We start from the raw sequence: 19,221 nt of genomic DNA, 5'->3' as shown, positions 1-19,221 counted from the left end.
CGTGTTTTTGTTGTGTCTTGTGACAAAATATCGTAGGTGATGCATGAAGTGGCTAATTAAAAGAGGAAGCCAACTGAAAGCAGCTTTGCTTATGTAGGGTGGTGGTTTTAAGAAATAACATATGCATTTCATTGTGATTCATCTTAAGCAGAGACTGAGATTTACATTTAGAGAAACTGAAAAGTAAGTTGTTTACAGGCTAGAACTATTGGAAAGGACAGGCAGGATTTGTCTAGATTTTGTTTAATTGAAAGTGAACGCTGTTAGATTTATAATCTGCTCTTCCTTTTGATGATTGTACTTGAGGGGATTATCTGCCCATCTTTAACCTCTTCATTTTTGGTATCTCTAGACATTTATTTATATCTGTCTAATCTCCTTTCCGAACGTAGCTGTAATCTTTATTAACAAATCAGCCAGCCTTGCTTCTTCCAAAGTAGCCAGCTCCTCCAGCGCTCAGACAGAGACTCGAGGGTTTGAGGAACGCTTGAACCCTGGTCTCTAGAGACAGGCTGCTATCTTCTCATGTCACACAGCCCATGATGTCAGAGCAACCATCCCCTGATTGTTTTGTTCTTACCAAACTTGTTTTTCAACAGAGAATCCAGGCCAGAACCTGAACAGACTATTTCAGGAAGTACCGAAACGAAGAAATGGGTCTGAAGGTACGTCACAGGCAGGTGTTTTTCTTTGCAGTCAATACCTAGGAAGTGGAGTGTGCTTTAGCTGTGTGTTTCCTTAAAACTGTGCAGTTTGATTCTGGCCTGGAATCTGATAGAAAAACAGACAGTAAGTATAAAACAAACCATGGGTTAGACCAGCACTTTGCTTTTCTAATTCTGCTGCTGCTGTACTAACTTAACCCTGTTTGGATTCTTCTCTACTCTCCTCCTTGCTAGATACACAGATAGAGAGATAAGTGATAGAAGTGGCCCTAAAAATCACTGCATCTACTGAAACGCTCTCTTTGCTATTCTTATTATTCTAGAGCAGGAAAGTTGCACAGCTGTGTGTGATCCAAGATTGGTCGCATTCTGCCTGTGCTCTCAGTTTTCCTTCTTTCTCCTCATGGGGTTTATGTTGACAAATACACTTGAATCAGCTGTTAGATTAGCGTGGTGCTTTCCTTAGTATGGTGTATGGAACAGACTGAACAGAAAGACGGGAACATCAGACCAGTAAAATATCATTCAAATACGAACATTTTGCTTTGTAGTAGATCAGCTGCAGAATTTGACTTTTAGCCAGACAAAAATAAAAACTGCTACCTCAGAACCCCTCCGTTGTTTTGATTTCAGTCAGAAATTACGTAGCTTGCTTACAATTGATAATCTGATTAATGAACAATGCATTGGTTTTCCAGTCTTAGGAATTTTCCCTTCTTTCTCTCCCCATAGTGGTTAAAAGAAAAACAAAGGGAAAAAAAGAGTGAACAAAACACAAGAAATGACTGAAAAGTACTTCAGATGGCATTGGGGCTTAAATGACTGGTTCTGTTAATGTACCAGCTTCTAGAAAGGCACAGATTCATTCTGATTTCCTGTACCCAGGTTTTTGAAATTCTGTTCTGATCTGAACATGCACTCATCCAACTTCGCCTGGTAGCTGATGCAGTTTTCAAGGATGGTTTCTGAGCTTCTGTTTTTGTCTTTATTCCTCCCCCTTCCAGTTCTTTTCCCTTCTGTTTCCATTCCCCCTCCAAAAAGAAAAGGAAAAAAAAAAAAAAAAAGCAGGGAAAGGGAAGTTAAAAATATCGATTTGTGTGTGTTATGTTTGAAAATGCAGTATGACACATAGCTCTTCCTCTGGTGATGTTACTGCTCTCATCATTCAGTGCAGCAGGTGGACAGCTTTCATGCCGTGAGGATTTTTCCTCTGTTGTGTTAAGGGCGTTCTTGGTGTTGTAGATGTTGGTAAGGGTTTGATGTGAGCTGCTGTCAGGTCATGTGGCAGCACATTAGTATATACTGCCTGCATTTGTGTTTTAAAAATACAAACAAACAAGCAAATAAAAGTTTTCCCAGTGTCATTAGTTTTGTTTTCCTCCTCAGGTAATATAACCACACGAATCCGAACCACAGAGACTGGCTCTGATGAAGCCATCAAATCCATTCTTGAACAAGCCAAAAGGGAGCTGCAAGTACAGAAAACAGGTACAGCCTCATTTTGTCTCTCGCTCCTTTTATTTCAGAATTTAATTAAAACAATTACCATGAGCTTTCTGGTCAGTTAATTATATTCTTAAAACCTTGAATGTAGGTTTAAAGTGCCTTTTAAAATTTCTTTATTTCGTGGAGCGGTTTCTGTCTGTAACGCAGCCCAAGATAAGTTAATGCACATCACTGCTTGATGGGGCCTTTGCTCAGCGCTCTCCCTTTCAGGCCCCAGGGACGCATGGAGAGAGGGAGCTGAGGGGATCTGCACGAGTGAAGGGCACAGGGTAGCCTGCAGTTACCAGAACCTCACTGCCAGCTTCCTGTGGACATTGTGTACTCAAATTATAACACAGGCAAATTCCAGCACGACTTCATTATTTGTTACAGAATGTGAGGATGTAGGACAAGCTAACAAGTCCAAAAACAATTTTGTTTCCTAAAAATTTAATGAATGTCTAACATCTCGGCCTGAGATAAGTTTAATTTCTCATTGTATGCTGCCATGTAGTTAATATTTCTGTCTACTCCATAGCTCTCTCAACTTTAAAAGAATTTCCAGTACATCTAGAGGGCTGGTGCTAAAGTAGACACTACTTTGCAATACTTCTGTTTGATTTTCTTAAAAAAAATTAATGCTGATTTGCAGTTTTGGATTTTCATCTTTCAAATGAAAACGAAGCTGATCTCATGGCAAAATGTAAAATACTAGTTAATACATGATTTAAATGAGTTTATGCCACTAATGATGACGTACAGAAAAACATGGGCTGTGTGCAGGAAGCTGGAAGCACGTTGTTCAGTGTCATCTTTTATCTGAGTGTGTTGGCCTTCCTTTCTAATGCTAACTCAGCCTCCAAACTCCCTATGAAACCAGAAGGTAACTCAGAAAAGATGGCCTCGCTGTCTTCTCCCACTTCTTAGTTTTTCATGTACCTTACAGCATGTGCAGGAAAGAAGGTAGGGAGGCAGATCTGGAAATGTGTTCAGGTGAGGCATACTGCTAGGACAGTCTCACTTCACTTTGAGGTCTCTGTTTGCAGTTGTGGGATTCCCGAGTGCTTCACTTTTCCCATTCTTCATAGAGCAGCTTTCAGAGGAGCTGGTTTTCAAACACTGGCATCCTCAGTGGAAAACTTAAACAATGAAAACAGATGCCATTGCAAAGCTTTCATATTCTGCAGAGAGAACCATACACCCATGTTCCAGGCTCTGCTCATCCCCTAACTGCTGCAGAACGCCAGTTCACCGCTCAGTACCTCCTTTAGGTGCTCTCTCTTCCCATGCCTCCATTCTGGAGGTTTGAATGGGGCGCAGAGTGGTGTTGAGGCGTCAGTCCTGGTTTTTGTAGAGATGTTTGTTCCAGTGATTGGAACCATGGAATGAAGAAACAGGAAGCAGAAGCACATTTGGGCTCGTCAAATTAAATAATGAAGCCTTTTACTACACTTCTTGCTTTGTGGTAATGTGTGTTTTATTTTTGGAGTTAGAAAGATTCACCTTATTTATACTGTAAGAGGTTATTAATAGGCCACCCAGGTGAATGCAGCTGTGCTCAGCTTTGAGTGCGTTACGATTCATTTGTGGAGGTAGAAGTGAAAGGTTAAATAAATCTGTGCATAGAATCACAAAATGTTATTGACCAGTTGGGGGTGGGAGAAGAAGAGTCGAAGGCTTGATTTTCAAAGGCATTTATTTGATAATTTTTGCAATGGTGGAAAGCATGCAAATGGTAACAGACTTCTGCAGTTGGGTCAGTGTGTACAAACCTCCAGCCTTTTGGCAGTGATAAAAATTTTCCAGTGCAGAACTTTGGAAATCTTACCTTACTTTGGAAAGTGAGAATCTTTGCTTAGTGAAAACTCCCTCCTTCCCTCCCTCCCATCCAGAAATTTATTGCAGCCCTTTTTCATACAGGAAAATATTTACAGTAGCGCATGTTGAATATAAAGCATGTTCCTCTGTTGCATTTAGTCTTTTGGTTGTTTTTCATAGCTGAGCCGGCTCAGCCGCCTTCTGCATCTAGCAGTGGCAATTCTGATGATGCTATTCGATCCATTCTGCAACAAGCCCGACGTGAAATGGAGGCACAGCAGGCTGCTCTTGATCCTGCCTTAAAAACAACACCTTTGTCTCAAGCTGACATTTCTATCCTGTCCCCCAAACTAGTATCTACATCTGCAATGTCTTCAGTTTCCAGCTATCCTCCTTTGGCCATATCCCTGAAGAAACATTCATCTGTTACTGATTCCAGTATCTCTGCATTGCAGAACCTCTCTGGGCTCAAAAAGGAGCCGCAGGAGGCGCCTGTTTTAGAGCTTCATGGAATAAGTGATTCTGCCCAGGGTATGTTGAGGCATGTTAAAAATGAGTTGGGACGTGGTGGTGTTTGGAAAGACCATTGGTGGAATACTGTGCAGCATGAGAGAAGAAATACAGCTCTTCCCGAAGATATAAAAGTTGAGGAAGCCAGTGGTGGAAAAGAAAAGGTCAGCAATCAGACTAGGCCAGATCGTAGCCAGCTCCAAGGACCATCTTCTTCAGAGTATTGGAAAGAGTGGCCAAACGCTGAATCTCCGTACTCGCAGAGTTCTGAATTGAGCATGACTGGGGCGAGTCGCAGTGAGACGCCACAAAATAGCCCCCTCCCTTCATCCCCTATCGTGTCCTTGTCCAAGCCATCCAAACCTTCAGTTCCTCCTCTGACACCTGAGCAGTATGAGATTTATATGTACCAGGAAGTGGATACGATAGAACTAACGCGGCAGGTCAAAGAAAAGCTAGCAAAGAATGGCATCTGCCAAAGGATCTTTGGGGAAAAGGTAAAGAATTGGTTCTCTTCTTACCCCGGTGTTTTGATGTGCTTTGTGCTCAGTACGCAGCTCGGTTTGCCACAGCCGTGCCACAGAATGTGCACATGTGTTTTGTGAAAAAATGTTTGTTTAGGATGTTGAAGGAAAGCGTTAGTCCTGCTGCTTTCTGTGAAGTGCACAGGTTTTGTACAAAGACTGGTTTCAGTTCCTTGCAATTAGAAATCGAGCCACTGAGTTTAGAAACATGGAAAGCTGAAGCAGATATTACTGAGACTCAATATTTCATGCTTAATGTAACGAATTCGTGGAATATCTGAGTAATGCCATTGTCGTGACTGGGGAGTCTTAAATTTGTTTTGGTTGAAGATTATGGACATGAGAGCATTTTTCCTTATTATTATTTGGAAATGTGCACAGAGTATCTAAACAAACACATGGAAAATCCCTTCCATCTCTTTAGTCTGAAGTCAAGAATTCCCAGCCGTGTCGTGTATCTGGTGCTGGGCATCTCAGGTGTTTAAGCACGCCTGACTGCAGGTGCAAACTGAGATAAGGAGCACTGAATACATGGAGCTGCCAGCCCCTGACCACCAGAAAGCACTTCCAGGCTGTGAGCAGTGGTGGGCATCCAGTTTTCCTTCTTCCTATAACAAATGGATCTGATAGTGCCAAAGGAGCTGGCATTGCCCTGTTACATTTCACTAAATGCTAAATGAAAGGCCTGATCTCTCGGGGTCATTAAGGATCCTGTGACACTTTTCATTAAGGGTGAATTTTAATCCCTCACCCGTGCTGAGTTCCAGGCAAATGAGTGTTGTGCCTGTCTGAGCCCCTCTTTGCTGTGCACGGCTGTGTTCTTGCGTACTTGCTCACATGGAGCAGCTGCTGCTACAGGTGAAAACACACATCGTTACGATTCACACCAAAGAAATGAACCAAATACAGGCCTACTCTCAGAAGTCCCAATTATTTTCGTTTGAGAACAAAATGCATGACAGTCATGTCCTGTTTTATCTACCTCTGTGTGCTGCTGTGCTGTGCTTTTGCTGTTAGAACCAATGAAAGTGTTTGACAATATGGAAAGCATGCAGATCTCATACCATCCTTTTGCTGTTTGTACTGCTGCTCGTTCAGGAAAAAAAAACAATACAAAACACTCTCCAGAGCAAAGCAGTGGCAAGGGAAAGGCATCTCCATCCCAGTGCATATCCGTGTCATTTCCAAGTTTTGTTAATTGTCCACGTTAAAATGACTTGAGCAGCGTAGCAGTAGAGGAAGCTGCAGTGACTTACATTACCCCCTTCAAAGCAAATGTGTTAACGTGCCCTTCTTGGTTGCTTCACTTCAGGTATTGGGGCTGTCCCAAGGAAGTGTCAGTGACATGCTCTCCAGGCCAAAGCCATGGAGTAAATTGACACAAAAAGGCCGAGAACCATTTATTCGTATGCAGCTCTGGTTGAATGGTGAGCTGGGACAGTGTGTCCTGCCTGCACAAGGGCAGCAACAAGGACAAGGTAATTAAAATTCCACTCTGTTGTTTGAGTTGAGGAGGAGATCTTTTTAAGGTTGCAGTGAGCAGGACTTCAGCCATGCGCTGGGAAGGGCCGCACGTGGCCTCGCATCCCAGCCGGCTCCTAGGGGTCTCACTGGGAACGCTTACACAAGGAGCCCTGGTTTCTGCCTAATTGATAAGCAGCTGTTATTGAGTTCCTAATGAGGACGATGTTATGTAGGCATGAACACCACACGTAATTCAAAAAAATTTGGCCAAAGAGCTGGAAAATGTTGCGCGCTGTTTTCTAGTGGTGCATAGGGGACTGTTATTGTTCCTAGGAGAATATTGATTGCTGTCTCAGGAGGTGAGCTAGAACTCAGCTCTGAAGGGGGAATGCTCTGTTGCAATTATGCTTTTATTGTGACTCTCTCTCTTGTCCTAATACCCACTGATGCAGAAAGGCCAGGCTAGAGCTTGGCCTCGGTTGTACCCTTATAATGCCACTGACTTCTATGAGCAGTGTGCCCTTGCTGAGCTCAGCCGTTTGCTATTTGTTGAGCTGCTTACTGTTTAGTTTGTGGTTTGGCATCTCCTTTTATTGTTCCCTGATTTTCCTCTCCTCTCTTATCTAGTCCTTCACTCTGTGACATCATTACAGGATTCCCTACAGCAGGGATGTGCAAGCTCAGGTAATCAGCTGGTTTCAATGATTTGCTCTGAAATAATTCTCTGTGCTTTTGTTACATTTCTTTTGCTTTGATGCTGAGAGGTTTCTCTTGTTTTGTTGTATCATACAGGAGACCCTTCCATTTTTTTTATTAACCCAGTTAATTCCTTCTTCCCTCCTTGTTGCTATGGCAGATATAGGGAATACACATATTTAGCTGCTTATATTAGATGAAGAGACTCCGTCTGATCTTAGAGATCCTGAGCTCTGTAGGATTTTTTTTACCGTAGTTCAGCTTATCGGGCTGACATGTGACAATGGCTGTAAAACAAGCCTTTCATTTGTAATGCGATCTGCATACCCCAGCTGGCATATTTTTCCACTTCCATTTGCACAAAATCTGCTTTGTTAATTTGAAGGTGGGGAAAAGCCCACGTTACGTGTTTCTGCTCCGAGCTTCGTTTTGTATTCTGAGCCAGCCTCGTTTCGCCCTCCCCTTTCCGTTTGCAAAAAAGCAGATGTACCAAAGAGGAGCGTCAAAGAGAATGGAATTGCTAAAGGTTTTACAGCGATGGCCACGGCATAGGAAGGAGCAGAACAGCTGTGTTCCTGCTGTTAGATACCAAACTCTACCCACACAGACTTCTTAGCAATGATCTGCTTCACTCATGGAAACCACTCGGGCTGTTTTGTGCTCCAAAAAAATACTTGTGCCATGCTCCGTGCCCTGTATGTGAGAGCTGCAGTGTTTCAGGACACAGAGCAGTGTGGGTTATGTTGTTTTTCCACCTTCCTGCCATTCTGAAGCACTCCTTTTCTGGAGCTTGTTGGGTTTATTCTGAATATCCCAACTGAACTGTTTTTCCTCGCTACTGGGAAAATATTTTGCATTCTAAAAGGTTTTACTAGAAGAAAATCTATGCTGATATTCAGTCCGTGTTCTTTCTTAAAAAGAACAGTTGAAAAACAAACAGATAAAAGCAAAAATACGCCCCTGGAAAAAAAACAAGGCATGGAAACAAAACCAAAATGGGAAAAATTATTTGCAGACATGGAGCTATTGTTACTTACAGGCAAGCATTTAGCAAACGTGAAAATTTCCTATGACATTTTATATGCTGCTGTTCATTAAGTGTGCCATTGACTTCGTTTTGTAGCATCAGTACTGCGCAAGAGTAACCGTTATAAATGCCTAAGACAGCATGGAAAATATGAGTAATTAATTATAGCCATTTGAAGAGGAATTTGAAATCAGAGGAGCTGGGAAAAGGCTGCATTGTTATTGCTAATCATCATATTTATGACTAACTGTAATTATAAAAGATTGAAAGACAAGCCCAGAGCATTAAAATCCGACCACCTTGGGGATCCCCAGGAGGATCACTGGTAGCTGGGAGTGATTTCCTTCAGGAAGCTCAGTTGTGCTGCCGTGATATTTTGCTCCACTCCCACACTCGCAATCTCGTTTGTCAGCTCCTGCCCTTGAGCTCATATTCTGTGACGTGGCGTGTTCCTATCAGCTAATAACATCATATTATTGATGATCGCTGTCCTTCTTTCCTTAAAGCAAACTTACAAATGAGAAAATGGGTTCGTGCCCTTTTCTTTCTCCTTCCCGATGATTAAAAACAAAATTGTTTTACAAGACCTTCTTTTCTCAGCACCTCTCTGTGTATGGAGGAATGAGGAGGTTGTGACACCGTGCAGAACAAAAGAGCAAAACCGAGATATCTGAATGAGTAATTGGTAATTTTCCTTTATTAGCAGCTCTTCTGTAATTAAACGCACAGCAAATAGTTTGGAAAAGGTAAAAATAATTATGCATTTGTGAGAGATCCTCCACTCCAGGGCAGAAGGGAGGGAAAAAAAAAAGAAAAGAAAGCCAGCTACAATTTTCAGGTCTTCTGAGACATTTCCCAGGAAAATCAAGGCAGAAAGGGTTGCATACTTGTAATTTTAAAATAGAAATTAATCAGAACAATTTTAAAATGAGAAAAGGTCTGGAGCCTTTTCCGTGTGTTATAATTGGCTCAGAACTTGTTGAATGCATGAAGGGAAAGAAGTGAAATTAAACTAATACATTCAGTGGCTCCTGAGTGCTTTGCCAAGAAGGTCTTCAGTGTGCGGAGTGTCAACACGCATAGTAACGTCTCCAACTTTTATTAGCTGTGAGTATTTTCATTACTGTTTGGCACTATTATATCAAACCAGCAGGATTTTCTGGATTTCTGACCCAGTTAGTTACGCTTCCAGATCATAAGGTTTTGATTAACACCTCATTCATGAAAATCTGTTCTTTTGTCCGGTACTTTTCCATAGTTACACGTGGACAGATGGACCCAGCAGCCTTTTGTGTGTAATGATGAGTGGAGAAGCATTAGATAGATATCATTAGAGATAAAGCAGGCTCGTTTTTCTTTTCTGCAAGCTGTATCGATGAATTCCTGAAATCAGTCTGTACCAACATTCCAACCAGATGCATCCATCTGCGTTCAGTGCCTGTGACCTCAGTGGAGGCTTTGGCGATGAGAGGAGCTCTGTGCAAGCTCTGGTGCACGTGTGGTCCCCCAAAAGTGGTGTCCTACCCCAGGTGGCCAAAAGTAGTATCCCTGTGCCTTTGCTAACATTTCTTCTGTGTGCTTCTTTCCACCTAAATGCTCTAATGCCCTTGGGTAAATCTGCCTTTTTAATGATTTATGTGTCAAAAGCATGGACCAAATCACATGGAAAAAGAAAAAAAAAGTTGAATTAGTGTCACCCAAGTGCATCAGCATTTTTTCAGGATGAATTTGGCCCTTATTTAGTTGCATTACTGATGATGGGGCTGGGCTGGGTTTGGAAGGTGGCCACGTGTCAGGAGAAGGTTTATGTGCTTGGATGTTTTTCTGAATACTTGCTCTGTATACAGCCCGTATTGGTTCGTTTTATTTCGGGATCCCATATCTTTAGTGAGCATCTATAAGACACTAAGAAAATGTTTCTGTTGCTGTTCATCTCAAAGCTACTCCCAGGCAGGCTGAATTCTCATTTTCTTCAGTGCATATCCTCTGTGAAGGACATACACTCTCTATATACTACATTAAAGACTAGCAAATGCTCAGCGGGATGAAGACGTGCCTTTTTGGTATGTGTTTCTGTAAGGGTCGTCTTATGACCTAATGTGGAAATCTTCATTTGCCGATACAGCTGCGGGTGATCTCAGGGGATTTTGAATTTCCCTTTTGTTTGTCTTCCTTTCTGGGTATCATCCATCATTCCTAACCTCATGCTGCTTAGCAATGGTAACGCTCATGGGAGTTGAAGAAAGGATTATAGCAGCATAAAATGGGGAGCTAATTAGAGCTCGTTTCAAAATCAGAATCTAGCTTGAGATAATTGTGTATTATCTGGTGATTTTAAAACCCGAGATCTACTGTATTGAGATCAACTGAAATATGCATAAAAGCTTTATTTTCAACATAAAACATTTGTAACAACAGGGAGATTACTTCTTATCATCTCTTGGGAAAGAAATCTGAAAAAAAGTCAGAGTGCAATCTTATGTTTTCCTGCAGTTATGATGCTAACAAACATATTGGGAAAGGATGATGGACCCAGGCATGCCTTACGTTTTTATTTATGTACCACTCATTCCTGCAGCGTCTCTCAGCTCAGAAGCTGCCAGGTGGGCAGGAAGTTGCTGTGCACCAGGTAGCTCTTCCTGTTTGTCTGACAGCAGGATGCTGTGACATCTGCTGCTCTGAGAGAAATAAAGTGCAGGGAGAGCATCTCAGGCTTGCAGCCTACATAGGGGATGATTCTGAGATGCCCATCCTGACACATACGGGGCTCTGTGGCACATGGAGGCAATGGAGCATGGGCTGTGGTTTCTTCTTTGTACTGGTTTTACTGGTTTGTTTTGCTGATGCTCTGGGCTGTGATGGGGGGTCAGGTTGTGGAGCTGGGCACTCAACACCTGGAGGTGCCACCAGCAGTTGAGTTGATGGTGCTGCTGGATTTTCCCCAGTGTGAGTTGTGCTTTGCTGGTGAATCGGAAGGAAGAGGGAAATTGTTTTGCAGTCATTTTGCAGGGCAGCCTGAGTGAATAAAATTGTGCATGGCATGAAATGGTTCTGGTTAATGGGAGAGAAGAGGGATCACGTGGCTCTCTAATAGCTGAGAATTCCTAGGCTGGATAGGTTTTGTCTGATGACTGGTTTTGAGTCTGCGTTCAGTTGAGAAGTTACCTCCTTTGGTGCTGGATGCAGAAGTTAGGAGCTGAAGCACAAAGCCGGCTGAGCGTTGTCTCCATAAGCCCCAAAACACACTGGTGTGCACTGGGGAGCTTTCTGCATTCTTTGTGTGGGGCTCGAGATTGTGGTGCTGCAGCAGTTGGCCCTGGCTGTCTTGATTTCAAACCAAGGGGTATCAGTTGGCTCCTCGTACGGGCAGCTGTTGCAGTCTGTCTGTAGTGCATGTGATCATATTCTGTGCCATTTCTCTGACATTTGGACCATGAAAACCTTCCTGGCAACCTTTCTGGTATCAGTAAAGCTGGGAGAATTGCTGTCAGGGCACCTCGCTGGGACCTGGGAACGCAGCATGAAGTCAGAGCATCAAGTTAGTTCTTAACGTAACATTGGATGCCATTACTGGGCATCACCTGCTCACTCCTGCCTGTCGCCTGGGGCTGTCCTGCACCCTCTGCCTTGCATCCATCAGGGATGCTTGATGAATAGTTGGGATGAGGGGAAGAATTCCCGTCCTGGTTGCGTTCTTTTCTGCACACTGATCCAGCCAGTGATTAAACTTGCAGAAGATGACTCCATCCTCATTGTGGTCATAGCTGTACTATTATAAAAGTGCTAGCAGAAAATACATAATCGTGGAGCGAACACTATTTTCTAGGCAGATATTCCTTGCGGCTGAATTACAATGACAAAGCACCAACACACTTTGCACATTAATATGGCAAGAGGAAACTCCTGCTGCATTCTGAAGACAAATTTAATTCACTCTGAAGCATGGCTGTGAGTTGGTGGTGTCCATTTTCAAGAAGTTTCCCGGTCTGGTTGTAAACACGTATTTCCACTTCCCTTTGGTATCTTTGCTCTCTGCTCAGGCATTTTTTAAGGAAACCATGAGTACTAAATATTAGAGCTCTGTAATTCCACTTTCCATCATTTCATTAATCAACAAGAACAACTTTGTACACAGGCAGATAGTGACAAAACAAGAGGGAATGGCTTTAAACTAAAAGAGAGGAGGTTCAGGTTAGATGTCAGGTGAAAATTCTTTGCTATGAAGATGGCCCTGGCACTGCTGCCACAGTCTGTGGGTGCCCAAGACTAAGTTGGATGGGATCTTGGGCAACCTGAGCTGGTGGGGGGCAGCCAGCCCATGGCAGGGGGTTAGGTGGGCTGTGAGGTCCCTTCCATGCTGTGAGTCTGTTGTTCATTGCTTGTCACCTCATTTCATCAATTATTGCTGCTTACTGTTCCCCCCATTGCTCATTCAGAGGGAAGAAGCCTCTCTGGAAGGGGTCCATGCCCTCTCTCCTTTTCCTGAGCACATTGGGATCCTCCTGCCAGCTGCCAACCTCAGTGAGCCGGGTGGAAGGCACAGAGCTGCTACGTTACAAAGCCAAATACAAAAATAACTGGAGCAGCACTGAAAGGCGAGCAGAGCTGTCACAGCCGTGCCACAGCTCCGGGGGGGTCAGGAGCTGGGGCAGTGGCTGGGCTCCGTCCCTGTGGGCTGGCAGCTGCAGGAGAGGTCGGGAGGGCTCTGCAGAGATGAGGCTTTTTGCTGCTGGGAGGCTCTGGCAGCTGGCAGGAGCTCGCTGGTTGTTTATGGGAAGAGGAAATGCAGGAGCTGCTGCCAGCAGGATGGAGCTGCTGGGATGGAGCTGCCCTCCCAGGTACCAGCCCGACCCGCTGCCCGCTGAGTCGCACCGTGCTCCTCTGGGGATGAAAATTGCCTTGCTTTCAATTCAAAGAACAGATAATGGGCTATTTTCCTCCCAAAATACCGAAAAAGAGGTTTGCTGGCAATGAATGTGCAGGTTGTTATTTCCATTTTATAATGGGGATGGAGCTACGAGGCAGCTGTCTTCTGCACAAAGTAGCTCTGGAACAGGGAAATAAGCAGCCTGTTAGATTCGAACAACAGAATCCTCTTATGATTATAAAGAGTTATGTGTTACTTATATCAAATTGTCCCTAAGAAGACAAAAAAAAATTACAAGAAAATTAATATCTTTTAAGCTACTTTCTAGCCTGTCTTTTGCATTTAAGGGTGCAGCAGGAAGGGAGAAAAACTGTCAACTTTGTCTCACCAAATTTGATAGATATTGCAGGTCTTAAAATCTGCGAACAGCCATCCAAAGGAACAGCACAGGAGAGAATCCTGTGGTTATTTGAAATCTGGTAGGAAGCAGAGCTTGTACTGAAAACAAAATGTATTTGACATCAGATTTAAATAACTGTGAAAATAGAACAATGTCTAATTAATAATCCTAATGAAAGGAGAAAGTCCAGTGACAATCAGACACAAAAAGTGAGCCTGATCTTTAAATATTCCACTTCTACACTTCTTGGAGATACTGCTGATAACAACTTAAAACATTTTTTTTCTCGACTCTATGAGTCATGCCCTGCAGTGTGCTTGAAAAGAGCGATTGTTCCCCAGAATAATCTTTTCTATTCCACTCATTGGCACAGCCTGAGCTTGACAGAAAATCCCCGTTTGGTGTCCGCACTCCAGCTCCCTCTGACAGGGCTGTCCAAAGGCAGGGAGCTGCTGTGGACCATCGTTTTGTGCTCGTGAGTTCCTCTCTCCAGCCTTCCCAGTAGGTCATCTGGCCTCGCTGCAGAGCCCAGGCACACTTAGTTCTGTCCCACGTGCTCCCTACAGCTTCTCCTGTGCATCCACCTGTGTGTGTTTGCTTGCCAAAGGGAGGTTGGGATGGGAGCCTTCCCACCTCGCTCTCCCCATCTGGTTCTGCACAAACGAATGAGGTATGGCATTAACTGCCCTGTAACTACAGTGGTGCTTTGTATTTGTTTCTCTCTTTTTACCCCCCTGGAACTGGGATCCTAAAAATAGTACAAGTTTGAACTGGCAGATGTTTCATTTGTCCTTTACGAGAGGACCAAAATTAGCCTCTCGTTTGGCACCTAAATAAAGCAGCTTAACTGCCTTTATACGAACTTTGCAATTACTGTCTATTGAAGTTGCGACACTTTGTTGTGTTTGATGGGGAAAGTCGTTATGTAAGCAATACCAGTACCTAAAAGCCACCAGACCTCGTAAGAGAGGACGCACAGGAACAAGCCCAACTGTTGTTTAAGGGTGGTTGGTTTTGTTTTGTTTTTTTTTTTCTTATATTTTGTAATATGAGGCAGATGTGCTCTTTTTCTAATGAAGGTTTCATTATAAAAAAAAAAGGCAAAAGTAACTGGGAAATGCTCAGAGCTGCCTATTGTAAAGGTAGCAAAAAAAAATCTAATGAAAGGACAGCAGTGGTTTCTCTAATTTTCAGAGAAAAATCTGCACAGAATGCCTGAAGCTGGGTTAGCAGTGGGACTCCCCAGGGGCAACAGAAAGATGTTATAATCAATTACCACATCATAACACTGATGTATGATAATTACTGAGTGTTCCTCCTGAGATAGTGCAGCATTTGGCTGGGATGCGGCTCTTTCATGGTCCACTGCCTGATTAATATGCAAATAATAGGCTGATTGCATGATGAATGCAGAAAATGAGTTCGCTGATAACGTGAGCACCGAAGCGGGAAGATGATAAATTACTTTTACTGACTGTCCTACATTAAGTACCCTTTCTCAACAATTTTATCACAAATTAAGTAAAGCAGTATGGAGAGATTATGAGGATGTGTAAAATAATGTACCTTAATCGCTTTTATAATATTGTTGCATACAATGTAAATGTCATTTTGTTTCAGTACTTTTGCCAGTACTGCTCCTGAAGAGGAGTGCATTGGGTGCAGCAGAGCTCAGGGTCGCTCTTCTAAGGAGTGCTTGCTTTTAAAAGCACTGCTGTGGTTGTTAGCTGGGACTGTTGGGAAGGGAATCCAGATCTTAGCCTCGGATCCATCCCATAAATGTCTTGCCCGTAGCACAGTGCTTAGAGGAGGAGATTCGGATAAGTGCAGAATGGATGCACAGTGCATATCGTGCGTTCTTCTTGTCTGGAGCAGACAACAGGTTAAAATCTTAAGGAGGGCATAGAAATACCTCCACGCTCAGGGTTACCATAGGGAAGGACAGCAAACAGTCCAAAAGATGCAAATACCTGAAAGTGAGTCTCTAACCGCAAGGTCAGCGTCAACAGAGGCACCAGAGCATGCAGCAGAGCCTCTGCAAGCTCTGCTTTCCAAAAGGTATTGTGGCACGTGTTTATTTTGGTTAGACTAAAAATGTAACTGTGGCATGTTGATTGATTGCTTTTGTGACATATTTGTGTTAATATTCAGAAAATCCTGACTAAAGCTTGTGCACACAAGCTGTTTTAATAATAAGGTTATTGAAGGCGTTTTCCAGCAGTTATTGCTAAATATTGACTTCTGACTAAGTTACAGAAACACGGGAAAATCTGCATATTAAATACAGATTAGCAGAGCAGAGGAATTTCTTCTGAAGCTGCCACGATTTTGCCATTAATCATCTAAATTAAAGTCTTGATTCCGTTTTGTGAAGGTTGGTTTTAGTTGTTAAGGAACATGAAAACTCACCAGTCAGCAGTTTGCAGTGCAAAAACTGTACCTCAGGAACCTATGCACGAGCTGGCATTTGAGGAAGCTCTCCCTGCATGCTTGCTGTGCTGTTTACCACTTCCATAGACATCCCTTAGACTGGAAAAGGCTTTGGGGCTGCTGGTCTGACCTGAGAGTTGGCCTGATGATGTTTCTGCTCAGAGAGCTGCAGGTGCCCCATCCCGGGTTGGAGGTTAGGTTGGATGCGGGTGGGGAGATCCAGCCCACGGCAGGGCTTGGAACTAGATAATGCCAGAGGTCCCTTCCAACCCAAGCCATTCTGTGATTCTGTGCCGCTTTAATTAAGTTGCATCTTTCTGCACAGATCCTTGATATCTGCACGTCCCAGCTGCCCTTCGTGGCAGGCTGTACCTGCACACATTGTGCAGCCCACACCTTTCAGCTTACGAGGCATCGTGCGTCAGCAGGGCACAGCACCTCTCTAATGGGGTTTGGGTGTGAGACAGCACCTCGAGTCTGCATGTGGGGCAGCTGGTTGTGCATTTGTTGAGAGGAGGATCCGTCACCTGGCTTCACTGAGAACTTCTGCCTGTCCAGCTGCCAGGCTTTCTTCATGACTCCAACGCCAACCGTGTGCTGAACTTCACATTGCTCTAACTCCTGCTTTCTGCAATGGCTAACGTCTTTTTTTTTAGTGTAGGCATAGAGATAATGTAATTATAGAACATGCAACATGGAATTGCTGCAACACCCTGCAATCCTTCAACAATGCAGAATTTTCAGGTACTTTTAACACCTAGCCTTGCTCATCCAACAAGTTCTGTGTCCTTGTCTTTAACATCTGTATGATTCTGTTCCTGTGCAGGACAGGGACCTTTGTTGTTCTCGTTCCCTCAGTGATCCTGGAGTTACCCATGCTGGTTCCTCCCCTTTTGGTGCAGACATGCAGACCTCTGTGTGCCTCCCTGAAGGCCTTTTCCTTTGATCCCTCCTCCAGCCACGTGAAATTTCCCCGAGCCAAAACCCAAAATAACATTTTCCCCCAAGTTGAAACATTTGTGAAACAAACAAACAAAGTCCCCAGGGTCACAGTGGGAATCTGTAACCGTAGCTGTGGTAAGCACTTGCTGCAGTATGGCTGTATGTACCTACATGCATGGGATCTTTCTATGTGCATGCTGGAGGGAGCTTTCCCTGCTCCATACGTATAGCTGGAGGAATTTATAACTCTGGGGAGGATCATATTTTTGTAAGCCACATTAATTTGCACACTGTAGATAGGCAAGACTGATGCACTGAAAATAAATCCACTAAAAATGCTACCTGTGAGAAAGAGTTCAGCATTCAGGGATGTTTTTGTTTAATTAGTCAGAAGAGGGATGGATTGCAGCATTGCTCCACAAATGCTGATGTGATTTATTAGAGAGCAGACCTGCGCTCTGTTAATGGGAAGAGCTGTTGGGTGCTTTAGGAGATCCCGGGGTTACAGAGAGGTGGGAGATGGGGAGCAAAAGCTCTGCCTGGGATTTCCAGATAGTGGCAAACACAATAATGAGATTTTTGGTGTGCAGAGTGGGCAGCTCAGTGGCTGGAAACAGGGGAAACAGAACTTAACCCCGTCCCAGCGTGAGATACTGGGATCTCAGGCGACCTGCCAGGGCTGCCGTTGTCCATTAACTCATCTGTACGAGTAGGTGAAGGCGGGCCCTGAAGTATCAAATGCTCTTTCAAGAGTTTGCCAAGAAATCTCCTATCTGTATCTGTCTGCTTTCATCTTCTGTACGAATTGGCCATGGAGAAGGGAGCAGAGCACAGGATGCTCACTGCCCTGCCTGGCACATCAGCACTCCTGCCATTCCTGGGGAACAACTTGGGGTTGGACGGCACAGACCCGGAGCCTGGGCTGCGGACACCGGGAGAAGCGGTGCATCAAAGCGAGTGCTGGATAAATCATGTTTGGGTTCCTGTCGGAATGTCACGGAGTACCCTGTCATTTTGTTTTAGCAACTTGTCCTTCCAAATGCGCAGTTCGCCTTATGGCATGCCAGCAGTAAAAATGTCACTTACAATAATTACTTTTTGGTGAAAATGCTTGCTGACTTCCTACCTTCAAGCTGTTTTTTACACAGTGGGGAGATAATAAGAAATGACTTTATCCTGACTGCTCAAATGAACACTAAATGGAATTTAGGTTATTATTACTGCAGATAGAGGACTCTGTATTGAAATTTAAATAGTGGATCAGATAAACTACAGAGATTTGTCTCTGAAAATTACAGTGGATCTGCTTTTCCAATCCATTTCTCCCCAAAACTTAAGGCAGCTGTTGTCTGCCTGCTGTCTTTAGATACAGTATTTTTCATAATCCTTTTAGGGGTCCCTAAATACCTTCTGCGTTTCGCATGATCTTCCCCAACTTCTCTGTGCTCCATACCTTGTTTCCCCTGAGTCACTTTGAAGCCTATTAGCTAAGCTCACGTTAGCAGTGCAGCAGTTCCTGGGCAGACGAAGGACAGGATATCTGTATGGTCGTGTGTGCTGTGGGTGCAGGCTGTCCTGCTGCTTCTGTGCAGAGGCTGTGGTGGAGAAGTTGCATTCTACAGGTGGAGGAGTTGCTGTGCATCACCAGGATGGGCTTTGATGGGATAATCATAGTCCAAAGCATTGACGGTGTTCAGGCAATTCAGGAGCTGGTACCGGAGATCTGAACCCAGCATGAGAATGGTAAATTTTGTCATTGGAGAAGAACAGGAGAATCAAATGTTAAAGTTTGGATAAACACCGTAAGTAATGACCTGAGACTGTCTCAGGCTGTCTCACTTTTCCCAACACCATCATGATAGAAAGCAATTAAGGTACAGGGAGGACGGATGGAACCAAGGCTATTGCTATGAGCAATGCAAGACCACACCAGATTTTTTGCATTGATATAATTAAGACAAAGCCAGTTTGTTACAGTTCTCAGCCAGTTCTGAAAGGAGCTCCGACAGACCCTGCTCATACACACTGAATTGTGTGCAGTTTCCTGATAGGGATGAAGCAGATGGGCAAGCTGTAATATGGTGCTGGGTTTTGTTGCAGTAGGATGGTTATTCAAGAAGCAATTTTATATTTGGAAAGTAGTGTTTAGAAAGAAAACAAAATTGGGAGGTGTTTGTATCATGCTGACCTTCTTTCTAGTCATTCATTTACCTTTATTTTAGATTCTATGTCCCTCTCTGGGGCTATAGTAGGAAAAAACAAAAGTGAAGAACTTCCTGACATGAGAATAAGGATTGTATGTTTTACCAGCAGTGCTGTCTGCCTAACTAATGCACGTTGGTTCCCCCAAACTAAATCAGATGTGTTTCTCTTCATGAAGACATACTTGCCTT

At 43.7% G+C, this 19,221-nt stretch overlaps 1 protein-coding gene across 1 annotated transcript in view; it reads left to right on the top strand.

Moving 5' to 3' along the window:
* CUX1 (cut like homeobox 1) overlaps positions 1-19,221 on the top strand; it is a 177,916-nt gene that overhangs the window by 131,620 nt on the left and 27,075 nt on the right. The window contains exons 16-20 of the mRNA XM_042830406.1: positions 600-665; positions 2,052-2,153; positions 4,149-4,975; positions 6,315-6,480; positions 7,094-7,150. Of these exons, the coding sequence (XP_042686340.1) occupies positions 600-665; positions 2,052-2,153; positions 4,149-4,975; positions 6,315-6,480; positions 7,094-7,150 (1,218 nt within the window). The remainder of the gene's footprint in view (positions 1-599; positions 666-2,051; positions 2,154-4,148; positions 4,976-6,314; positions 6,481-7,093; positions 7,151-19,221) is intronic.

Source organism: Centrocercus urophasianus, unplaced genomic scaffold (assembly GCF_019232065.1).
Source record: "Centrocercus urophasianus isolate 14NV4802_14NV808 unplaced genomic scaffold, USGS_Curo_1.0 seq_33, whole genome shotgun sequence".
NCBI lineage: Eukaryota > Metazoa > Chordata > Aves > Galliformes > Phasianidae > Centrocercus > Centrocercus urophasianus.
The sequence above is the reverse complement of the archived record's forward strand: the minus strand, read 5'-3'. Positions and strand labels throughout refer to the sequence as shown.